This window comes from Myotis davidii, unplaced genomic scaffold, assembly GCF_000327345.1.
Source record: "Myotis davidii unplaced genomic scaffold, ASM32734v1 scaffold168, whole genome shotgun sequence".
Classification (NCBI taxonomy): domain Eukaryota; kingdom Metazoa; phylum Chordata; class Mammalia; order Chiroptera; family Vespertilionidae; genus Myotis; species Myotis davidii.
In genome coordinates this window covers 9,694,140-9,715,715 of record NW_006383016.1, presented here as the reverse complement: position 1 = coordinate 9,715,715, position 21,576 = coordinate 9,694,140, and the positions used below count along the sequence as shown (strand labels likewise).

At 35.9% G+C, this 21,576-nt stretch overlaps 1 protein-coding gene across 1 annotated transcript in view; it reads right to left on the bottom strand.

Moving 5' to 3' along the window:
- Positions 1–21,576, bottom strand: part of ISPD (isoprenoid synthase domain containing) — a 144,976-nt gene that overhangs the window by 84,064 nt on the left and 39,336 nt on the right. Inside the window, exons 6-8 of the mRNA XM_006779100.2 lie at positions 17,593–17,690; positions 2,170–2,262; positions 1,606–1,698 (exon numbers count right to left, since the gene is read on the bottom strand). Of these exons, the coding sequence (XP_006779163.1) occupies positions 1,606–1,698; positions 2,170–2,262; positions 17,593–17,690 (284 nt within the window). The remainder of the gene's footprint in view (positions 1–1,605; positions 1,699–2,169; positions 2,263–17,592; positions 17,691–21,576) is intronic.

The following is a 21,576-nucleotide window of genomic DNA, read 5'->3' as shown; positions in this document are numbered from 1 at the left end:
AGAGACAGAGGTAGAACAAAATTTCAGAAGTGACACAGATTCCCACCCACCTGGGTGCCTGCCACAAGGGCATTGCCACTAAGAAAGTCAACTTGATGGGGGATAGATCGGATATACTAGGTGTGAGAAGATAGCCAAGGAAGTACTTAATAGAATGTTGAAAAATGTATGACTGAAGCTGGGGAATCAGATTAAAGCAATGCAAGTACACTTTGAGTCATCTCATCCAAACTGGAAATAAAAGGAGCTAGACTATTAAATAAAACTAACATTGTGTTCCTGCCAAGGGCCCAGTACTGTGATGTCAACTAAACTTTGCATGCACTCATTTTAATCCTAAGAGATTTAAGGGGTAGGGTTATTAGCCTCATTTCTAAAGTGAAGAAAGTAGCCTCATAAAAGTTAAGAAATCTAATCAGGGAACTGAGGTATTCTGAGATCCAGGCCTTGCCCTCATCACAGCACTGTACTGCCTTTTCAGAATAATATTTGGGAACATGGACCAAATGAAATTTCTAAGCAAGTTATAATGTGGAGAAAAGAACAGAGAGCCAAACACAGAATTCTGAACTTACCACTATCCTACAGAGCCTTAGAGCCTGCCAGCACTGGGTACATTTTCATAACGTTCTTAAAAAACTTCAATTAAAACATCTATTAAAATCAGTCAAGTGGAACTTAGATTTCCATAATCAGCAGGACCCAAGCAACTTATCCTTGGGGCATATAACCAAATACAACAAACAGGGCAGTGAATTAAACCTCCTTCAATTGCTAATTTGTTTCTACTTGCACTGCTTAGTCTAGAGTTGCGTCTTTATAGTGCGAATTATCTTTATTCTGTCTTAATGCTCTTACTAACAAGAATTAGATTTCCACACTATGGAACAGGCCTGAGCTTTAGGAACTTGGCAATTGCTAAGCACTTGTTTGGAGAATTTCATGTTGGGAACCCCTTCCCACAGCAAAATGCTACAGATCAGATTGGGCTCCTCAGGTAGTGTGGCGGGCCTCACCTCTAGTTTTCATTCTTCTTGGTTTTGCTCTCAGATATTCCCCTCTGCTACACAAGTAAATTCTTTTAGTCTTTCACAGAAAGATCTCTCCAAAAGTTGTATGGGCTATTCTTCTGGGAATTCTCTTTGATCTGTTGCTCACTCTACTTTTGCTGTCTATGTAACAGAGAAGATGAAACAACCTAAGAGTAAATTTTCTCTCATCTGGTTTTTTCCTCTCATTTTTTTTTTAACTTCAGGATTTCTTCTCTAATGGGATCCTGGTAATATGCTAAATAAAGCTCTTTCACATTATCCAAACAGCTATTCAATGCAGCAATACATTATGAGACTTTAATAAAGAAAAAGAAATGAAATTGGTTCCTAGGTTGAATTACATTGTTTTCCAAACCTGTCAGTTCAACCAAAGAAGGAGAGGCAGTCGATAGAACTCATAGTAAGAGAATAAGTTTAAGAATCCACAAAGAAGAGTTTCTTCTGTGGGGTCTGAATGGATTTCCTCTGTTTGATGGAATTGTGTTAAATAAAAAGTTGAATTCCAAAAAGGAAGTGTATGTTTGGAGAGAAAAGTTTGCATTAATTCACTTACTGAAATAACAACAACAGGATACAAAACAGAAAGATGACTCTCTTTAAGCATATTCAGTAGTTTCTGGGTTTCTTCAAATGCAGAGGTCATAACCTGAAAGACCAGAAAAGTAAAAGGAGGTGAAAAGAAGTTCTTAAATTATTTAAAAATTAATTCAAGGAGAAAACATGAGAACTTCTATACAATCACTCAAAATATTTATAAAGCTCAATTTTTAATCAATTTTAAAGAGCACCCATAAGTTTATACCTATTAAATGTGTACCAGTTATTAATTTGTACCTGTGTAGTCTTATCTGCTTTATACTAAGTACAAAATAGAAAACTGAAAATACTGTCCAAGGAAATATCAACATCTTCTCATGATGAGAATTAGCTTGTTAGAAAATGTTATTCTCCGATTTCAAAAGATAAAAAATAAAACTTCCAAGTACATATTAAATGACACAACTCACCTATCAAAATCTTAAAATCAAATATTTACTGATCAAGAAACACAGATTCTCTTCCCCATTACATGTGTAAGATCCCCAAGTGCTTTCGGTCATTTGTATTTACTACTTACATTCACGCAAACAAAACTGTAGCATTGCTCTAAGATGATTTGCTGGAGATCTCTGCCAGCACGACCCAGAGGCCCAGATGTGACTTTCACATGCTAGGAGAGAAAAAATAGAGGGGGGAAACAGAGTTTCCAAATGAGATAGAAAGACCAAACATGAACATAAACAACTTTGTTAAAAATGAATACAAATTTGCTGCAGACACAGAGAGCCAAGGACCATATGTAAAAACAAATAATTCTGGCTGAAGTTTATGAGGTTATCAAGAGAAAAAGCATTTGAACTAGTCCATAAATAATGAGTATTATTTTAGCAAATAGGGATATTGGGAAATTATTTCAGATAAGAAAAATATGTTAAAAAGGCACAGGATATATTCCCGTACAGGCAAGTAGGCGGGGGCGTTCCTTACACAAAGAATGTATTGCAGAGAATGTTGGAATAAAATTGAAAGGTTGGTTAGCTTGTTGGAGGATTCTGGAAGCATGTTAAATTACGACAGTTACAAAGAATAGGTTTAACAAAACCTGGAGTGACTAGAGGCCAGGAAAGCAATAAGAAATTATTATACGTGACAGAGAAAAGAGTTGAACTAGGGCAATAATAATAAGATAAAAGAAGAAGTGAAGAGATAATTACTAGTGGCAATCCCAGACTAGATTTAGAAGGAATGGTACATATATTACAAACACTTACCTAATGAGATTTTTATTCCATATAGTTCAATATTCTAATTAATTTATATTACAACTTAATTGCGAAACAAGGGATCTGTTTGGAGATATATATTACATGAATGTGTGTGTAATTCCTTTTAGATTAAATCTAAAATTGTGAATTTGTCATTACAGTACTCCAGATCTACATATATTCTATTCAAATCTTAACCATCCAACTTCACTCTTCAACACAAATACTCTTTTTTTGAAAAACATATTGTATTGATTTTTTACAGAGAGGAAGGGAGAGGGAGAGGGAGTTAGAAACACTGATGAGAGAGAAATATCAATCAGCTGCCTCCTGCACACTCCGTACTGGGGATGTGCCCGCAACCAAGGTACATGCCCTTGACAGAAATCAAACCTGGGACCCTTCAGTCCACAGGCCGACGCTCTATCCACTGAGCCAAACTGGTTAGGGCAACACAAATATTCCTAAACTCTAAGGTCACAAACACTGGGCTCATTCTTGCCTGTGATGGCCATCCCATGTTGACTTCAATATATACTGCTTCTTTATTAAAACTATTATATAAATATATATTTCTTAAACTCGATTATGAACAGTTAATAAATATAACATAAGCTCTTAGAAAACAGGATATAGATAGAAAGCACAGTTCCCAGCATAAGTGTTAGTTGTTGTTATTAAAAATGTATTTGCTCTACAATTATGTGATAAATTAAAAGTTTCATGAAATGCACACACAATATTTTTACAAACGGTATTAAATATATTATAATTTTGGTACCCCTTTAAAAAAACACAGAACAAAATTATAATTTTTTTCCTTCTTGAAACTGAGACTCTTTTAATAATTGTTTCCAGTTAAGTGTAATTATTTTATTTGGTTATATTGCTTTCCTCCCAAGCAGAAACAAACAGTGTTTTCCATGCTTGAGTAAAGAAATTTAGAGATTACCTAAATATAGCAAAGGAGTCTTTGACACCTTTGATAAACAAAGAGCGCATTAGACAATGCTATTAGGTTGTTTATGAAAAGGCTCTACAGCATCATCTATGCTGTCATTCCTAATGTTTCCACACTCAAACACAACAAATGGAACAATTTGCTGGCTAGAAGAACTCCCTGTTCTGTAAATATTATGGTTCAAAGAACATTTAAACAAAATTTAAAACAATCTTCCAATGTGTTCAGTAAAACTGAAGTATACAAAAAATAAAATGAAATACTTTCCTTATATCATAATAAAAATTTTAAAAAAATTTAGTGTTAACTAAATGCAAACATCTGCATATTCAGAATATTACTTAAAGCATGAATTTTAGGCAAGACGATAGGCTGTCAACAAGTGTTTTCCATTTCAAGAAGAGTTAAGGCTTAACTGAGGCTAAAAGGCTTTGGTTCATGTCCCATGAGTCAGAGGTTCAAAAATCTTTTTACAGATAGAATATGTTGGCTAGATCATCTCTGATTCTGAATTACTCAATTTTCACCCCCCTCCTGTTTAAACAATGGCACAAATGTGGGTATACAGAAGGGAACTGGAGAGAGATGCGCTTTCATTCTACCCTGTAAACAACACTAAGAATTAAAAGTCTTAGGGTTGTCTGGGGCTGCGGTGTGGGAGAAATGGGGAGACATTGGTCTAAGGGTTCAGAGTTTCAGCCCCACTTCTAGAAATATATCCTAAGAAACATGAATCACCAATCAAAAAGAGTGTATGCACTCCTATGTTCAGAGCAGCACAATTTACAATAGCTAAGATGTGGAAACAACCCAAGTGCCCACTAGTGAATGAATGGATAAAAAAGCTGTGGTACATTTACACCATGGAATACTATGCAGTGGTAAAAAAGAAGGATCTCTTACACTTTGAGACAGCATGGAGGGACCTGGAGAGGATGATGCTAAGCGAAATAAGCCAATCATAGAAAGGCAAGTATCACATGATTTCACTTATATGTGGAATCTAATGAACAAAATAAACTGTTGAACAAAACAGATCCAGAGACATAGAAACATGGAATAGACTGTCGAATCTCAGAGGGAAGGTGGGGGTTGGGGAATGGGTGGGTGAAAAGAGGTCCACCAAAAACCTTGTATGCATATATGCATAACCCATGGACACAGACAATAGGATAGTGGAGGCCTGGGGCAGGGGACGAGGATGGGTTATAAAGGGGTCATTGGGAAAAAACAGGGGATACATGTATCCCCTGATAAGTTTTTTTAAAGTTTCAGTTATGCAAGATGAACATATTCTGGAGTCCTATTGTGTATCATGTTTGACTGTAATTAATAATACTGTATGTACATTTGAAATTTACTCAGAAAGTAAATTAAATGTTTTTATCAAATAAAAAAAGGAAGAAAATGGTAACTATATGAGTGATGGATAAGGTCATTAGCTTGACTGTGGTGATCATTTCAAAGTGCATAGCAAAGTATCAAGTTGTATATCTTAAATATACACAGTTTTTATTTGTCCATTATATAGCTTCCTAAAGCTGGGAGGGAAAGACTTTCTATAATGCAAATCCAGGTTTTTGAAGGGAACCTCTGTAGCTGTGACTGCTGCCCACTGATGGCTGAGACTGGCCGTCAGCTCACCAGTCATTGCCTTGATCAGCGCTGTCTCTGGCCTGTGGGTGCTGCACCTGGGCCTTCAGCCAGAGGACAGTAGCCAGGGCCTCCCCACCTTTATTTTTAGAAATCTTCACCTGAGATACTCCTTTAAGTAGTACTCTCTATTTCCAACTTTTAAGTTGCCAATTAAATTTTTCTTCGTGGTTATTTTCAGACGTCTGTGGAGGTTTTGCCAACCTAGGATTCAGCATTTATTGCACTGTTTTTATTTTTATTTTGAGTTAGCTTTAAAGCATCGTTTTGTAGTTACAAGCCTCTGGAGCCAAGCTCCCTGGGTGTGAATCTAGCTCTGCGACCAACCTGCGGTTTATTCATTAGTAAAAGCAATACTTCAAGAGAGTTCGGAAGATTGGTTAATTTAATAGGTGAGATTTAAGTAGTAATTTTTACAGGAATTCATCCCTAAAGGTTAGCCTCCTGGAAAGCTTCAGAGAAAAAAAGCTTTCAGGCAATGAATCTCGGTAGAGTTTTGAGGTAATAAATGAACCAGGTTCCTATTCTGCCATGTTAAATGGATCACCAACCACAAACGACGGAGCTGCTGAATCATACCAGTGGCTACCACAAGACTCGTACCCCAGCCTGTTGGATAGACCAGAGAAAGTCTTGATGTTCTCCCAATCCTAAATGCTGGACAGGCAGAACAGCTCTGGGACCAAGGTGCTGCCATGTGCTCAGGTGCTGAATCCCAGGGTCTTACTACACTCGGGAAGGGCTGATGCTTCCCTGGTAATTCAGCTTCAAAGCCACACTGCACCCAGGTTGGAGTCTGACATTCAGCCTGGAAGATCCATTTGCAATGCCACAGAATGCACTAGATGCTGTCTCCATTCCTGAGACCAGAGACTTCTCCTCAATACCACTGTCCTAAAAAGTCTAAAGTCTAGTGTGAATGCTGCCATGTCAGCCAACCTTGCACATATTGCTATATTAAATGTTTGCTATTATCATTCTACTCACTTTCATTTAATTTCCACTTCTGAAAATTCCCTTTGAAGGCCAATTACTGTTCTATGCAAAAGTACAGGAATGTACAGTGGAAAAATAGCCTTAATACTAACAAACCTGAGCACTACCACAAAAAATTCAAGGTTCCCATTTTATCATACAGCTTGTATGTCCAAATCTAGATAATGTCTAAACAAAAAAACAAAGCTGCCAAATGCACATTGGCTCAAGCTTATTTTTTCCATTGAGTTTCACTACCTTGAGTAAGATAGATGTTAAGCTACATGAAACTAATGGGCAATATTGTAGCAAATGAAAAATGACTGGGGGTAGCTCATATAAATTGTGTTTGGCAGGCATATTTTATAAATATCATCCTTTTTTCCAGGATGATAGGTTAAAAAGGTATTGCAGCAATATAACCTCTTTGTGTTTCATAGTAATGCATAAAACATTTGCAAGCTGAGAATTGGCAAGCTGACATAAACAAATCTTATCTGTCTTAATTTAACAAAAAGTCATGAAGAGTAGAGTATCCTATCCACTGATGGATGAGTTTCATTCATTCAAGCAATAAATATTTATTGAAAGCTCTGAGCCAGACACTGGCAATAAACTAAACAATGCTTCTGTGGTCATAGAGCTTACATCATCTTGGGAAGAGGAAATAAAGTTTACACCTGTGTCTCTCCAATTTCAATATGTGTAAGAATCTCTAGGAATTTATTAAAAATACAAAATTTTGTTCCATTAGATGTGATGTGGAGTCTAAGTATCTGGATCTATATACATAAAAGCCTAAGCGACCGAACAACCGAAAGACTGGTTGACCAGTGCTATGACGTGCACTGACCACCAGGGGACAGACGCTCAATGCACAGGGTCAGGCTCCCTCCTGTCTGGATTGGGCCTGTGGGGGTTGAACCGAAACCAGCTATCCGACATCCCCCGAGGGGTGCATGATTGGATTGTGAGAGGGCGCAAGCCAGGCCAAGGAACCCCACCAGTGCAGAATCCGTGCACCGGACCTCTAGTTTATAATAAGATACCAGCTGATGTTGTTATAACTGGTCCGTCACCACACTTTGAAGTAGCAAGATGTTAAATCATTTGAACTCACCTTACCATAAAAGTCCTCTTTCATTTTCAGTAGACACATTTACTGAGGAGTGTGCTTCCAAGCAGCAATCAGAAGATAACTTTGACCTGACTCTACCATAGCTATTGCTTTCTGTACCCCTAAAATAAATCACCTATATCTTTATTAAATCTATCAGTATGACTAACATAAGTGACTAAATTAAAAAATTATTTACTTCAACTGTTTTTCCACTCAAATTCTTGCCAAATTTATAGCACAATCTAATTTACATTTAGAAAAGCTTAACTTTTTCTAAGTAATACAGACATTACCCAAATGTATACAGAAGTATAATTAGAGCCTGTTTTCCATATAAATATGCCCTAATAAAGTATGTACAAGCAAATTATATTCTAGTCAAAATGTCATTAATTTGAAATTACTAATTAGAATCCATGCCAACAAATACTGTTTCCAATCAGTTTTATAGATGATTTAATTTGTCTACTAAAGACTATAGTTTATTACATTTAGCTATGTATTCATTTTAAATTACAAATATGATGTATATAGTTTTAGCCCCTAGCCAATTTAAAATTGAGTGTTCATTAAATGAAACAGGTTATATTAGCAGTTCTTTAAGTGTGGGTGACTTTGTCCTTAGGGGAAAATGAGCAGTCAGGAAACATTTTCAGTTGTCACAGTGGATTGGGAAGTAGTACCGGGGCCTGGTGGGTGGAGAAGACAGGGATTTTATTAAATATTCTATGATGCATGCACAGGGCAGCCTTCAGTGCAAAGAATTAACTATATCAAATGCCAATATCATAGCTACTGCAAAATTCAGAGTTAGAGAACTCTAGTTTTTGGTCTTTAGCACTTGCTCATGAACCAATAACTGACACAAACAGCAGTAATATTCTAGTGACTTAAAGATTTTAGTATAGTAGCCATTCTTTTTACATGGGAAATACTAAGATTGCATTTTACCAGACAAATATTTAATGTAATTTTATTTGTGTTTTTTTAATATAGTTTATTGATTTTTTACAGAGAGGAAGGGAGAGAGAATAGTTAGAAACATTGATGAGAGAGAAACATCGATCAGCTGCCTCCTGCACACTCCCTACTGGGGATGTGCCCGCAACCCAGGTACATGCCCTTGACCGGAATCGAACCTGGGGCCCTTCAGCCCGCAGGCCAACGCTCTATCCACTGAGCCAAACTGGTTTCGGCTGTGTGTTTTTTTTTCATGTAATTTTATTTTTTTATTTTTAATGTAATTTTAAAATGACAAATCACAAATGTAACAAGTATGTTCAAAATGGCTAGATGAGGCATATATTAAAAACAGATTCTGAACTAAATAAACTTCATCTACTATATAGTTTTCACTCTGTCTCCAATTTTAAATTAGGTAGGAAATAAACAAGGAAACTAAAATCAGCTATCAACATGTATGAGCAGCTCACTGAAGAGTTCTGTCACATGGAATCACAAAGACACTATGCACTAGATAAGCTTTTTTTAATAATGTTTTTTTAAATATATTTATTTATTGATTTCAGAGAGAAAGGAAGAGGGAGAGAGAGATAGAAACACCAATGATGAGAGAGAACCATTGATCAGTTGCCTCCTGCACACTCCCTATTGGGGATCAAGCCCGCAACCCAGCCATGTGCCCTTGGCCAGAATCGAACCTGGGACCCTTCAGTGCACAGGCTAATGCTCTATCCACTGAGCCAAGCCGGCTAGGGCTAGATAAGCTTTTAAAGAATATTTAATATCATCCCCATAGATGTACAATCCAAATACCGCCATTATAATTCTTCAAGTACTACAGAGCAAGCAAACCATTTTTCACTATTGTATTTTCCACTCAAGTAAGAACTATAATTACTATATTTACATAAAAAATAAATTTTTTTATCTCACACAACTTTCCATTATGAGTGACATAGTACTAGCCTAGTGGATATATATTGTTTAGCCTATAGATCAAAAATATTTTTAAATAGTAAGATTAAAGTACATTTTGAGCAAAAAATAACAAAAACATAATCATGTGTCTTATTTCAGAAGAATGTGAACATGTGTATACCTCAGGATGTTTTTCAAGTAGTACAATTCTAGATAAAGTAAGGCAGGTTCATATCTTGATAGAGAATCTTATCACAGATTCTAAAGAATAAATCTTGAAGTGGTGTTTATGGGCCTAGTTCCCCACCCACCGTAACACCCTTGAGAGCTCATTTGCCCCTCAGTGCCTCTCTCCTTTCTGACAGAAGGCTGCTGGCCACCAACTGACCACTGTTGCTAACTGCAGTTCGCCTGACCTCTGCAACATCTGCTCTTTCCCCTTCTCTTCCTTCCCTTTGTGAAAACAGTTTTCTTCGGGTTGGGAAATCAATTAGGACTTCACGGGTGTACTTTGTGTTCTAAGCGTCTCAACTGTTCACATGATTGATGGACGCCCAGCGGCTACCTTTTTATCTCCAGAAACATACTTGGCGGATGTCCAGGTGCAGAGGTATTCCAGAAGCTTTCTTATTTGTTATCGTATCACCATTAACCACAACTATTTATCTGGCTCCCACCATATGTGCAAGGAGTCAGCACTGAGCAAGGGATCAGTGATAAAAGAGATAGTGAGAGAAATGCACATAATTATGATTAAAAGCAGGATTTGCAGAATCACACCATTTCTGGTGAGTAGGAAGTCCAAGAACCAGAAAAATGGGGGCCACGGCATGGAAAGAATAATGCTAAACTAAGCTTTAAATAAAACATGAAATGGACAAGTAGAGGCAGCATTCAATGAAGCAGAATATTGGAGCTATTATTTAGCTAAAGCCATAGAACAAACAAAAAAACTCTACTTTTTTGGTGTTATAGAGCTATACTGCATGCAAATAGTTGAAATGACATACATCTTCAAAATTATTAGAGGAAATATATTATTTAATAAGTATAAAATAATATTTTAAAAACATGGCTTCCTATATTTGGAACAAAAAATCAATAAAATCACAGTGAATAAGCTCTAAAACTGTATATCTCAATTTCAACAGCATAAGAAAATTAATATATATATATATCCATCAAAATCCACTGTTGAAGGTTAAAAAACTATAATTTATATGCCAAAAAGCAATTTTTTTCAGGTTTTTATAAGGATTTTCCTTCAAAACATATACTAACCATGTGTGTAAAATCAATTAATTTCCTGAATTAGAAGACCTGATTTTTATAAGTACATGCCCAAAGCTAGATGTCGTCTATTCTTTTGGTTTATTTGCTTGCTTTTAACTCAGTATAACAGCTGTCTAAAACTTGTGAACAAAAATCTCACTCCTAAATGGATAAAGATATACAAAATCATTTTTAAAAGTTAACCATCTGGTTCCTTTAAGAAGAGTAGTATTTCAGTATGTCACTGTTTCTGAAAGATATAGACAGATATAAAAGGTGAATTAATGTTAGGTATATAAAGAAAAAATAGAGGAAGTAATATTTAGGGAGAAGTATCCCTATTCCCTCATTAATAATCATATTCTAAAATCATGACAACCAATTAGAATTGTAAACTCTTAATTTTATTAAATACAGCATGAACATAATTAATACCATCCCAAGCAACTAGGTGGTCCAATAATTTTGAACCTTCTTTTTTACCTCTGGAAAACTGATCAGGAAATCTGGCTAACATCCCAAATAAACTGAATGGATTTAATTGGATGGTCTTCAGCTAATTTCTGTAGTCCTGTACATACACCAAAACCACATACACTAACTAAATTAACTTTGTTGGAATTGTTCAGAGTCAGAGGCCCAATGGGAGAGTTCACAATGTTATTTCACTGTTTTATAGTGTACAGCTTCAAAAAATAAAAAAATCTTACATCTCTAAACTAAAATATTGTTATGTGTCAAAATAAGCACACTAGAGCCCTATTTTGAATGGGCCTTACAATGCTGCAATGGCTTAATTTGTTCTGTTTCTTTTATTTCTGCCTTTCTTCATTGGCTATTTTTGATGTTTTGTTTGATAAATATGTCATACACCAAATTCAGTTAGGTCAATAAGAAAAAGCAGAGACCCATACACTAGACACAACCTTGAGGGCATTAGGAAAAATAAACTAGGTACCACAGACAGCCTCAAAAACCAAAGCACGCCTGACACCCAGGAAAACACATGATTTTCAGACATTTCCTGCTTGTCATTTGTGGTTACACAAAACAATAATTAAATTATGTGCTTCAGGAAACAGGAAGGGGTGGATAAGCAAAATACACCAAAAGTCCCCGTAGTCCCTGTTTGGACAAAAGATAGATCAGCATTCATTTACTTTATTATACAAAAGAAAATTAGGTTGAAGTAACATGTGTTTTTAGAGGTAATGTTATATCGGAAAACATTTAAATCCTACATATCTTCTTCCATACAATTTTATTTTTTTTCTATGAAATTTTCTTTTTTATTGAATTTATTGGGATGACACTGGTTAATGAAATTATATAGGTTTCAGGTGTACAATTCTATAATATATCTTCTACATTACACAATGTTACTTTTAAGGAATATAGCACCCAACATAATCATTTTATAGAAGTAAATTGTATAATGTCTTCATTGTAGCTTGTCTTCTATCACTTCATTTTGTTCTTTGGACAAAATATAAGCACAGTAATATTACTAACAATGGTGGCCGTAGCCTTAATCCACTTGATATGACTGCAAGGCTGCATTTAGGCATGATCCCATCTCTATCCTTGTCTCCCATCCTTCCACCTCCATTCTGATCATATCATTCCAACTAAGAAATCTTATTTAAGCCACCATGAATGAAAGTCTTTACGTGCCCTTTTTTATTGAATTTATTGGGATGACACTGGTTAATGAAATTATATAGGTTTCAGGTGTACAATTCTATAATATATCTTCTACATTACACAATGTTACTTTTAAGGAATATAGCACCCAACATAATCATTTTATAGAAGTAAATTGTATAATGTCTTCATTGTAGCTTGTCTTCTATCACTTCATTTTGTTCTTTGGACAAAATATAAGCACAGTAATATTACTAACAATGGTGGCCGTAGCCTTAATCCACTTGATATGACTCCAAGGCTGCATTTAGGCATGATCCCATCTCTATCCTTGTCTCCCATCCTTCCACCTCCATTCTGATCATATCATTCCAACTAAGAAATCTTATTTAAGCCACCATGAATGAAAGTCTTTACGTGCCTTTCACACGCCATTCCATGTGAATTTCTCTTTAGACAGCTATTCCTGATTACCCTTTCAGACTTAACTAAATGGCACACCTGCCAAGAGATTCTAGCTCACTACCCTCCACTCCCAACTTTAAATGATTTTCCAAAGCTCTCTTACATAGGCAGTTTACTCTTTCTTAAGAATAATTACCACCGTTGGTAATTTAAAATATTTTTGTATTTTACTGTTTTATCCCCAAATTAACAATATGTTCCTTGAAGACAGAGAACCATATTTGCTCCCTATATCCAATGACTAAATCTTGATGTACATTTATTATTTGATAAATAAATTAGTGAATTAATGAACTAAAAAAATATGATCACCATCTTTCTACTTATGAATTCCTTACTACTCTCAGCACCATGTATAGCATAAAGTATCTTCTTAGGGAGAAGTGAGAGCAGTTTCTTCATGAGGTATCTCTGAGACCTCTATCTCCAAAGTAGGTAGGTTCTGTGAAATACTTCAAATTCCTTAAGAATTCAAAGAAGGAATATAACAAGCCTGATAATAAAGCCTTGAAATTTAAGTATGAGTTTGAAATTTAAGAGATGTGCATGTGTATGAAGGGTGGAGGGGTGTCCCTTACCCAGTTAGTTCCTTGTTTTACTTTTTAACTACTTCTTCCATGTATGTTGTGTGTATCATTACATTAGAGTTTAGATATTCAGTTCACCTCTAAGGTATAATCTCAAAATCAAGCAAAGCATACCCAGTTTCAATGAGAAACATTTTTCTTTTCATGCCAATAAAACAATCCTCCCATTGTGTGCTGAGCAGCTCCACCCACACTGATCTTCCCTACAGGTGCCTGGATTTCAATTGTGGTGACTTCATCCTTTTTATATGTTCTTTTCAAGTGAGACAAAAGCTCTGAGAGGTTAAAATGTTTGAAGAGGCATTTGATGTTTGTCTGTAAGTTATGCGCTGAACAATGCCAGAAGATAAAGTTGCCCTTATAAATGGAGAGAGAAAATTTATATAAACCAGAAATTTCTTTCCTAAAGGGACTTCTTTCTAGACTTAGGTATAACGTCAAAAAGAAAAATCTAACTTTCTTTTATATCACCATTCCTTAGAAGAGTATTAAGTAGTAGAAACTATAAGGAATCAACTAGCGCCAACATTCATTAGGTATGTGATCTTAGGCAAATCACTACACCACAAAAATTCCCTATTTCTATTTGTAAAATGAGGGGGAAAGTCGTAAGTTACTCTTAAGGATTGAGACATGTGGCACTGTCTCTGGCACACAGAAGATACTCCATGACTGTTAGAGTTGCTGCCTGCAAGAAAACATTCTGGTAAGTCCTGTGTTTAACAAGTTTTAGGAAATCTAGAAGCTCGGGCATATTTAAAAGAAATGGATGATATCCCCTTCCAAGGTCAACCAAGATCATCTAATTAACAGGACACACAAAATACATTTTTACAAGTTCTACATTATCTCCTAGTTTAAAAAAGAATCCAATCCATCTCCTCAAAGGCTGGTATTACAACTAAGCAGTACTTGAGAAACAGTGGTATTCCTTTCTTTTGAGCATCTGTATACATCTTGGCTTTGTTTATTATACAAATAAAATCTGTAAGTTCAAGTCAAGCCTAACTTTAAAAATAGCTGTTATCTGTAGTTATAGATAAATTAGATACTTGAAATTAAGGAAGAAATTTAAGTGCTTAAAAATTAAAAATACTAAGCACAGGATACACACTGAATAAAGGAGAAGAAGATTCTGGAAATACAGTTTTTAGTCTTAAAATCTTTGCAGATTCTGTCATAAAAATAGTGCAAGAAGGACTATGATAAAGACAATGACGAGGTATACTTAAGTTCAGAAATAATTTTTCGAAGCCAGAATGTTTTTTCATCTAACCAAAATAAATTTATGAATTTTCAGTCACAGAAAAATTCTGTTCATATGCACTAACTTGGGAATAATGTATCCCAGAGCCCTCCTGAGGAAATCTACGGGAGGATTTGTTTTGGAGAACCAAAACTGTTTGCAAGATATCAACATAAGGCTTCATGGTGAGCATTAAATATATATTTACTTATGGATCTAAGAATAAATAATGGTTTTGAGAGATATGATACAGTATATAATCACATGTAAATAGAAGAGAATATAAAATGTGATAAAAGTTTGCTATTGTTTTACAGGTATTAACTGGGAGTTTAAAAACATCAATTCAAAATTAGATACTGAAAGGGAGAAGGTAGGAGAAAGAAGAAACTATTTAATGTCAGAGTTGCCTGGACAGAGAAGCATTAGACAATAGCCAAAATGTTAAGGTTAATAAACAAAATACAATGGTATTTCGTAACAACATTAACATAAAGGTAGTCATCAAGGCGGAGGGAGAAAGAAAACCTTAATAAATGCCAGTAATTTTGTCTCTAGCATTATAGTCCATAGCATCTCTGGGGTAGAGGCCAGGGATGCTGCTAAACAGGGCCGCACAATAAAATCATCTAACCCAGTAGCATTTGAGGAGGTTTCAAATATTCACTGAGGAGAATGGGGAGCTGACTATGAATCGTGGTTGCTTTAAAACCATCAGTGCCCACTAAAGAATGGTGACCAGTGCTTTTTAATGGCAACCATCTGCACTGTTGTATGATTCTCCCAAACATCATTAAGATTAAGTGTAACAGTGAAGAGAACTGAAAAGTTTGACTAATACCTGGATAGGATTTTACCAAATGGGTGCATTCAAAGGACAAGGTAGATGAAGATATTGGTAAGAGCGCCATGGTCCATAGAAGTGATGGAGCATGGAATCTAAGCTAAATAAGGGACAGTATAAAACAAAAGGTAGCTGAAAGAAAGAAAAAAGACAGGTAGCCTGGAGTTCCCTATAAATTTGAAATATTTGCAGTAGGATAATTTAGTAAATGATATGCAATGACAGCATGTAATGGTCAGAAGTTGAGAAATAGCCTTAGTATTTAGTTTTTAGTATAGTTAAGATGATGGCAATACTTAGACTGGGCCCAACGGGTGGGTAGGTGAAGTGCACTGAAATAAAGGTCACTGGAAGGAGAAGGAGAAGGACAGGGTAATGAATACATCACAGAAGGCCAGCAAGGTACAGTTGTACCCCTAAATCCCATGTCATTTTGTCACTAAACATATACAGGATAAGTAGCAACAAAAAGTGAATACTGTAATAATTCTAAGCAAAGGATTCCTTGCAGCCTGCAAAGAATTTAAGGCCTGGCCGGGTAGCTCAGTTGGTTAGAGCACTTTCCCAAGGTTGTGGGTTCGATCCCAGGTCAGGGCACATACAAGAATCAACCAATGAGCTCTGGCCAGTGTAGCTCAGTTGGCTGGGCATCGTCCCGTGCACCAAAAGGTCGCTGGTTGGATTCCTGGTCGGGGCACATACCCAGGTTGCAGCCTTCATCCCGGGTGGGGAGTGTGCAGGAGGCAGCTGATCAATGTCTCTCACATCAAATGTTTCTCTCTCCCTTTCTCACTCTAAAAATCAATTTTAAAAAACTTAAAACACACACGCACAAACAGCTCTCGAAATTTAGGGTTGGTTGATAGCCACAGTCCCAATAATATTCTTTCAGGGCCCCATATTCCTGGTTGTTGCATTAACTGGATAAAGAATGAATGAGATTATTCAAGAGTAATAGACCATTTTTTGAGGCAAAAGGATGCTTCAGTGGGTCAGGCAGTGGTAGCCAGTTATCTACCGTTAAATATCCTGCAAGGTACAGCAGGGAAACTGGGGCACCGAACTTAGAACAGATTTTTAACAGGTAGAATTGAGACAGAAAGCAGAAAACAGGTGCTCAAATTTTCAAGGATGAAGGGAAATTCCCAGAAAGTCATCAGATAATAGCAACACAGGAGATTGTAGTATGGCCTGTATGCCTCAGAGACAGCTAAGATGTGTATTATTTTCTCAGCTTTGGGTTGTCACTCTCAATGCTACTGGTAGAATCTGGCACTGCTTGCTATCAAACCAGCTGAGAGAGCTTGTTAAAAACTTAAGGTTCCAGAGCTTACCCCAGGCTATGGTTCATTAAATTTTTATATATTCCAGGAATCTACATTTCTAACAGTTCATGCATCTAGTACAGGATGGAAGATTGGGAATCAGTCGTATCTGCTACTTAATATTGCCACACCTCTTTTCAACTCATCCGTGAAAGCTTCATTATTATAGTTCACATTCGCTGAAAACTCACCATAAGCCAGAGGCATTTCTAAGCACTTTAATCCTGTTTATTTTATTTAATGCTTCCAACAAATGCACCATGTAGATATTATTAACATTTTTGACTTAAGACAAAGAAATTAGGTTATAAAGCTGACAGCTGAGCACAGGCAGTCTGATAAGAGAGCCCGTTCTCTTTCCGACTGTGCCATCAGGATAAAATTAGCTAAGTGAAGTGAATTTTTTCCTTCAGCTCTTTACAATTCTATCCTAGATGTTGTTTAAGAAGTCATCATCTGTACATCATAAGCCCTGATTGCTGGTGAGACATTTTAATGAAAAAAGGGAAATTAAAATTGAATAATTTCAGTTTGGCAAACAAAACATTTTACACACAATGTTGTCATAAAAATATATAATGGAAGCCCTTCCTGGTAGAAGTTGCAAATAATTCCTATAGACCGTCTCACACTTATTACTACTTCTCCCATTTTCTCAGTTGTAATATTAGCTATGAGCTTAACTAGGAAATTGATCAGTTCAAAAAATAAGAAATGTACATTCACCTCTTTAATCATTAAATTCGATATTTGAATACTTACATTTAACTCATTTTTTAGCATTTCTTCAAGATGATGACCTACATGTTCTTCATCTTCTTTGGTGTCCATAACTATGCAAATGTGTTGTGAAATTCTTTCTGAGGTACAAAATTTAAAAAAGAAATAAGTTTCAAATATAATATGGAACAAAGTACTAGTATACTGAAACCTATGCTTGCCTGCTGTTCATACATACTGAACAAGAAGAGGAAGGTGTTAACTTTGGGCTAAGTAGAGTGACTTGGACTACACATTGAGATGTCCTTGACTCTTTTAACTCCCAAATCAATAAGTCTATCTATGTTACACTTTGTGAGTAGCTAACCAGGACATGTATAAGCAACAGAAATAAGAAATTCTAGAATACATTTGAATGGAAGTAACTGGATGTAATAGCCATTCAACTCGTCGATTCAATCTGTCCACGTTTATAAGGAGTCTTACAGATTCTGATAAGATGCCATCTCCCAGGCAGATCTTCTCTAGGCTCTATTTCCTGTGTGCAGCTCACTGTGCCACCTAGTGTCCTGGTTAAGTACAGCATTCCCCTTGGCATTCCTCTTAATTTAATTTAATATAAGTTCCTACCACTTAATCATTACCACAAGTGAAAATGCCAAATGGATTCTCTTCAAATTTAGAAGGCTTATTTGACATGATCTGATTTTTAAAACATAAGCTATATGACATAGTGATATTCACTGTTGTAAACCCTCAATGCACTCTCCCAAAATATGTGCAGTCTTGCTCTACGGTAGACAGGTCTGACATACTAAGAAATAGCTAAATTGCTGCCAGTCAAGGAGACAGTGCATGGTATTATGTCATGAACGAAGGGGGAAATTGCAATTTTAAACAGAAATCCCAAATCAAAGTTAGTTTGATTAACATTTGACCCAGCTGCTTCTCACATGGGCACCTCCAGACAACATGCCTTATTAAAACATTGATCTGGAAATAGTTAATGATTCTTGCAAGCATAGTTGGGGAGGACAGACCATTTAAAATAATATCATCACAAGTCAGTAAGACTATTATTACTAACTACCTCCCACCTACCAAGAATATTATAGTAAACTAGAGGCCCATTGCACAAAGAGCTTCGTGCAATAGGCCTTCCCTTCCCCTGGATGCCGGCAGCGGTTTTCCTCTGGCACCTGGGACCCAGGCCGGAGCCTTCAGTCTTCACTCCACCATCATTTCGTGCCTATGTATGCAAATTAACCGCCATCTTTGTTGGGTTAATTTGCATACTCTCCTGATTGGCTGGTGAATGTAGTGAAGGGATGGTCAATTTACATGTTTGTCTATTATTAGGTAAGATGTTTAGAGAAATTTGGACTGTGTCATGTCCTAGCAAAAATTCAGACAGATTTTCAAATGTCTCTCACACACACAAAAAGAAATTATGATTAATTTTTTTATTATATAGGAATAGTAAAGACGGGATTTTGATGATGATTAAATGAGTTAGCATATATAAAGTTATGTAGAGTACCTGGTTATAAGTAAATCCCAATACATCACAGGGTAACTGTTTTTGTTGTTATGATGACATATATTTAGTGATAATTGAATAAGACTTCCTTTTGTCTACACAAAACATAACCCAATTCTAACTTCAAACTGTCCCTTGAAGTTTAATATTTCAGAGTTGGATAAATAATCTCTCTCAACTTTTTCCCACTAAGGCTTCTTTTCAAATTTCAAAGTTTTACCAAATATGCAGTAGTTATGTGTAACAATGGAATATTCATCTTGAGTAATAAATAATCCTATTTCCACTCCTGAATTCCTTTAAAATTAACATGGATGCCTTCTACTGAGGACTGTTTGTTTCTTGGTTTGTCCATTAGATATAGGTTGAAGCATCCTATGTGATCTTTATTAAAAATTCCACAAACACACACTCTGATAATCTAAACTGGGAATGTTAATGTACTTAAGGTTTTCATAAAAAAATAAATAAATAACAGCAATGACTATATATTTGCCATACATTTGAAAGGCCAAAATGAAAAAGAATGTAGCTATAGTAACAGGGTTCAAATAAACTGAACCTCTTCAATTTATTGCCCAACTAATAGAAAGAGAAAAAATTTATATAACACTTAAAGTTCTTTTTTTTCAAGAAGCACAAAACTCTTTCCAAACATACCATGATTAATCCTCATTGCTTCTCAAAGCAACGTCTTTAACATCTTCCTTGAGGTTAATGATGAAATCAAAACAAAAAATAGACGCCTTTAGAATTCTTAATCTGTGATTCTATTAATACAGCACGTCTTAGAAATTTTTATAGGTTAAGATAAAACAAAAGCACTGGTGAGAACTATGAAATCATGTTACTTCCCAGAATCATAAAAACTCTAACACAAGAATCTAGTCTTTGTTCTCTCGCCTGAAAAGACCTAAGGATAAATTGGAAAAATACTGGAATTAACATTAAATCCTACCTGACCTGTCAACTTGATGACTAATGTTAAACCCTAAGTTTTCATTTTCACACTACCTTCTAGCTTTTAAAAATCTTCCTTAAAGGACACTTGTGACACATGATAAAATAGTTTGATAATGAAACCATTAGGATACATCCCCCACCAAAAAAATATTTTAAATATGTACTCTCTAATTGAAACTGTATAACTCTTCACTTATATACAGCATCTGCGTGTCACATAGCTCAGTGTGATTTAACAGAGAGAAACCTCAAACTGGAACAAGCCTGGAAGTCTACAGGTTGGTATTAAAAGCTGTAAGTATTAACTAGTAAGTCCACATTTTTCAGTTAATATCTTATCCCCATGCATGATAACTTGTAAGTGGTCAAGGTATTGTGCACAACTGCCAATGCAGTCTTCTCCCCTCCCTCTTATCTGCTGGGTATATGTTCCAAGACGTCCAGTGGATGCCTTAAACCATAGATATACCAAACCCTATATATACTGTTTCTTGGTATATATACATACCATTGATAAAGTTTCATTTATAAATTAGGCACAGCAAGAGATTAATAGCAACAATAATAAAATAGAACAACTATAACCAAATGACGGAACGATCAACCGATCAATCGGTCGCTATGATGCGCACTGATCACCAGAGGACAGAAGCTCAACGCACAGGATAGGGTTCCCTCCTGTCTTGATCGGGCCTGAAGGGATCAAACTGAAACCGGCTATCCAGCATCCCCCGAGGGGTCCTGGATTGTGAGAGGTCGCAGGCCAGGCCGCAGGACCCCAGCCGTGCACAGATTCATGCACCAGGCCCCTAGTACTGTAATAAAAGTTACATGAATGTGTTCTCTACTTTCTTCTGTCTCCATGTTTCTGTTGAGAAATATATAGTCATTCAAATTATTGCTCCCCTACAAACAATGCATCACTTCTGATGACTTTCAAGATTTGTCTTTATTTTTTAGCAGTCTGATTATGAAGTATCTGGTGTGGAATTGTATGAGGTTATCATGTTGGAGTTAACTGAGCTTCTTGAGTCCGCATATTTATGTCTTTAACCAAATTTGGGAATTTTTTCATCTAGAATTTCTTCAGAATTTTCCCCCTATGCTGAACTTTCTCCTCTCCTTCCAGGATTGAGATGATCTGTTACTTTCCCACATATGCTGAGCACTATTCATTTCTACCCCCCAACCTCTTTTAATTCTACAGTTTAGACTGAAAAAATTCTGATGATTGAATTAACTTCACTGACACTTTCTCTGTCAACAAGTCTGTTTTTATTTTGGTTACTGTACTTTTTTCAGTTCTAAGTTTCCATTAGGCTCTCCTGTAGGTTTTCTATGCCTTTGCTGAGACTTTCCATCTTTCATTTCAAAAGCATTTCCATAATTGTCTAACTACTATGCTGTACAACTGAAAGTAATACTAAATAATATTGAAAGTAAACTGTAATTGAAAAAAATTATTTTTAATTTTTTAAAAAAATTCTGTTAATTTATTATAGCATTTTTATAATCAGTACTTT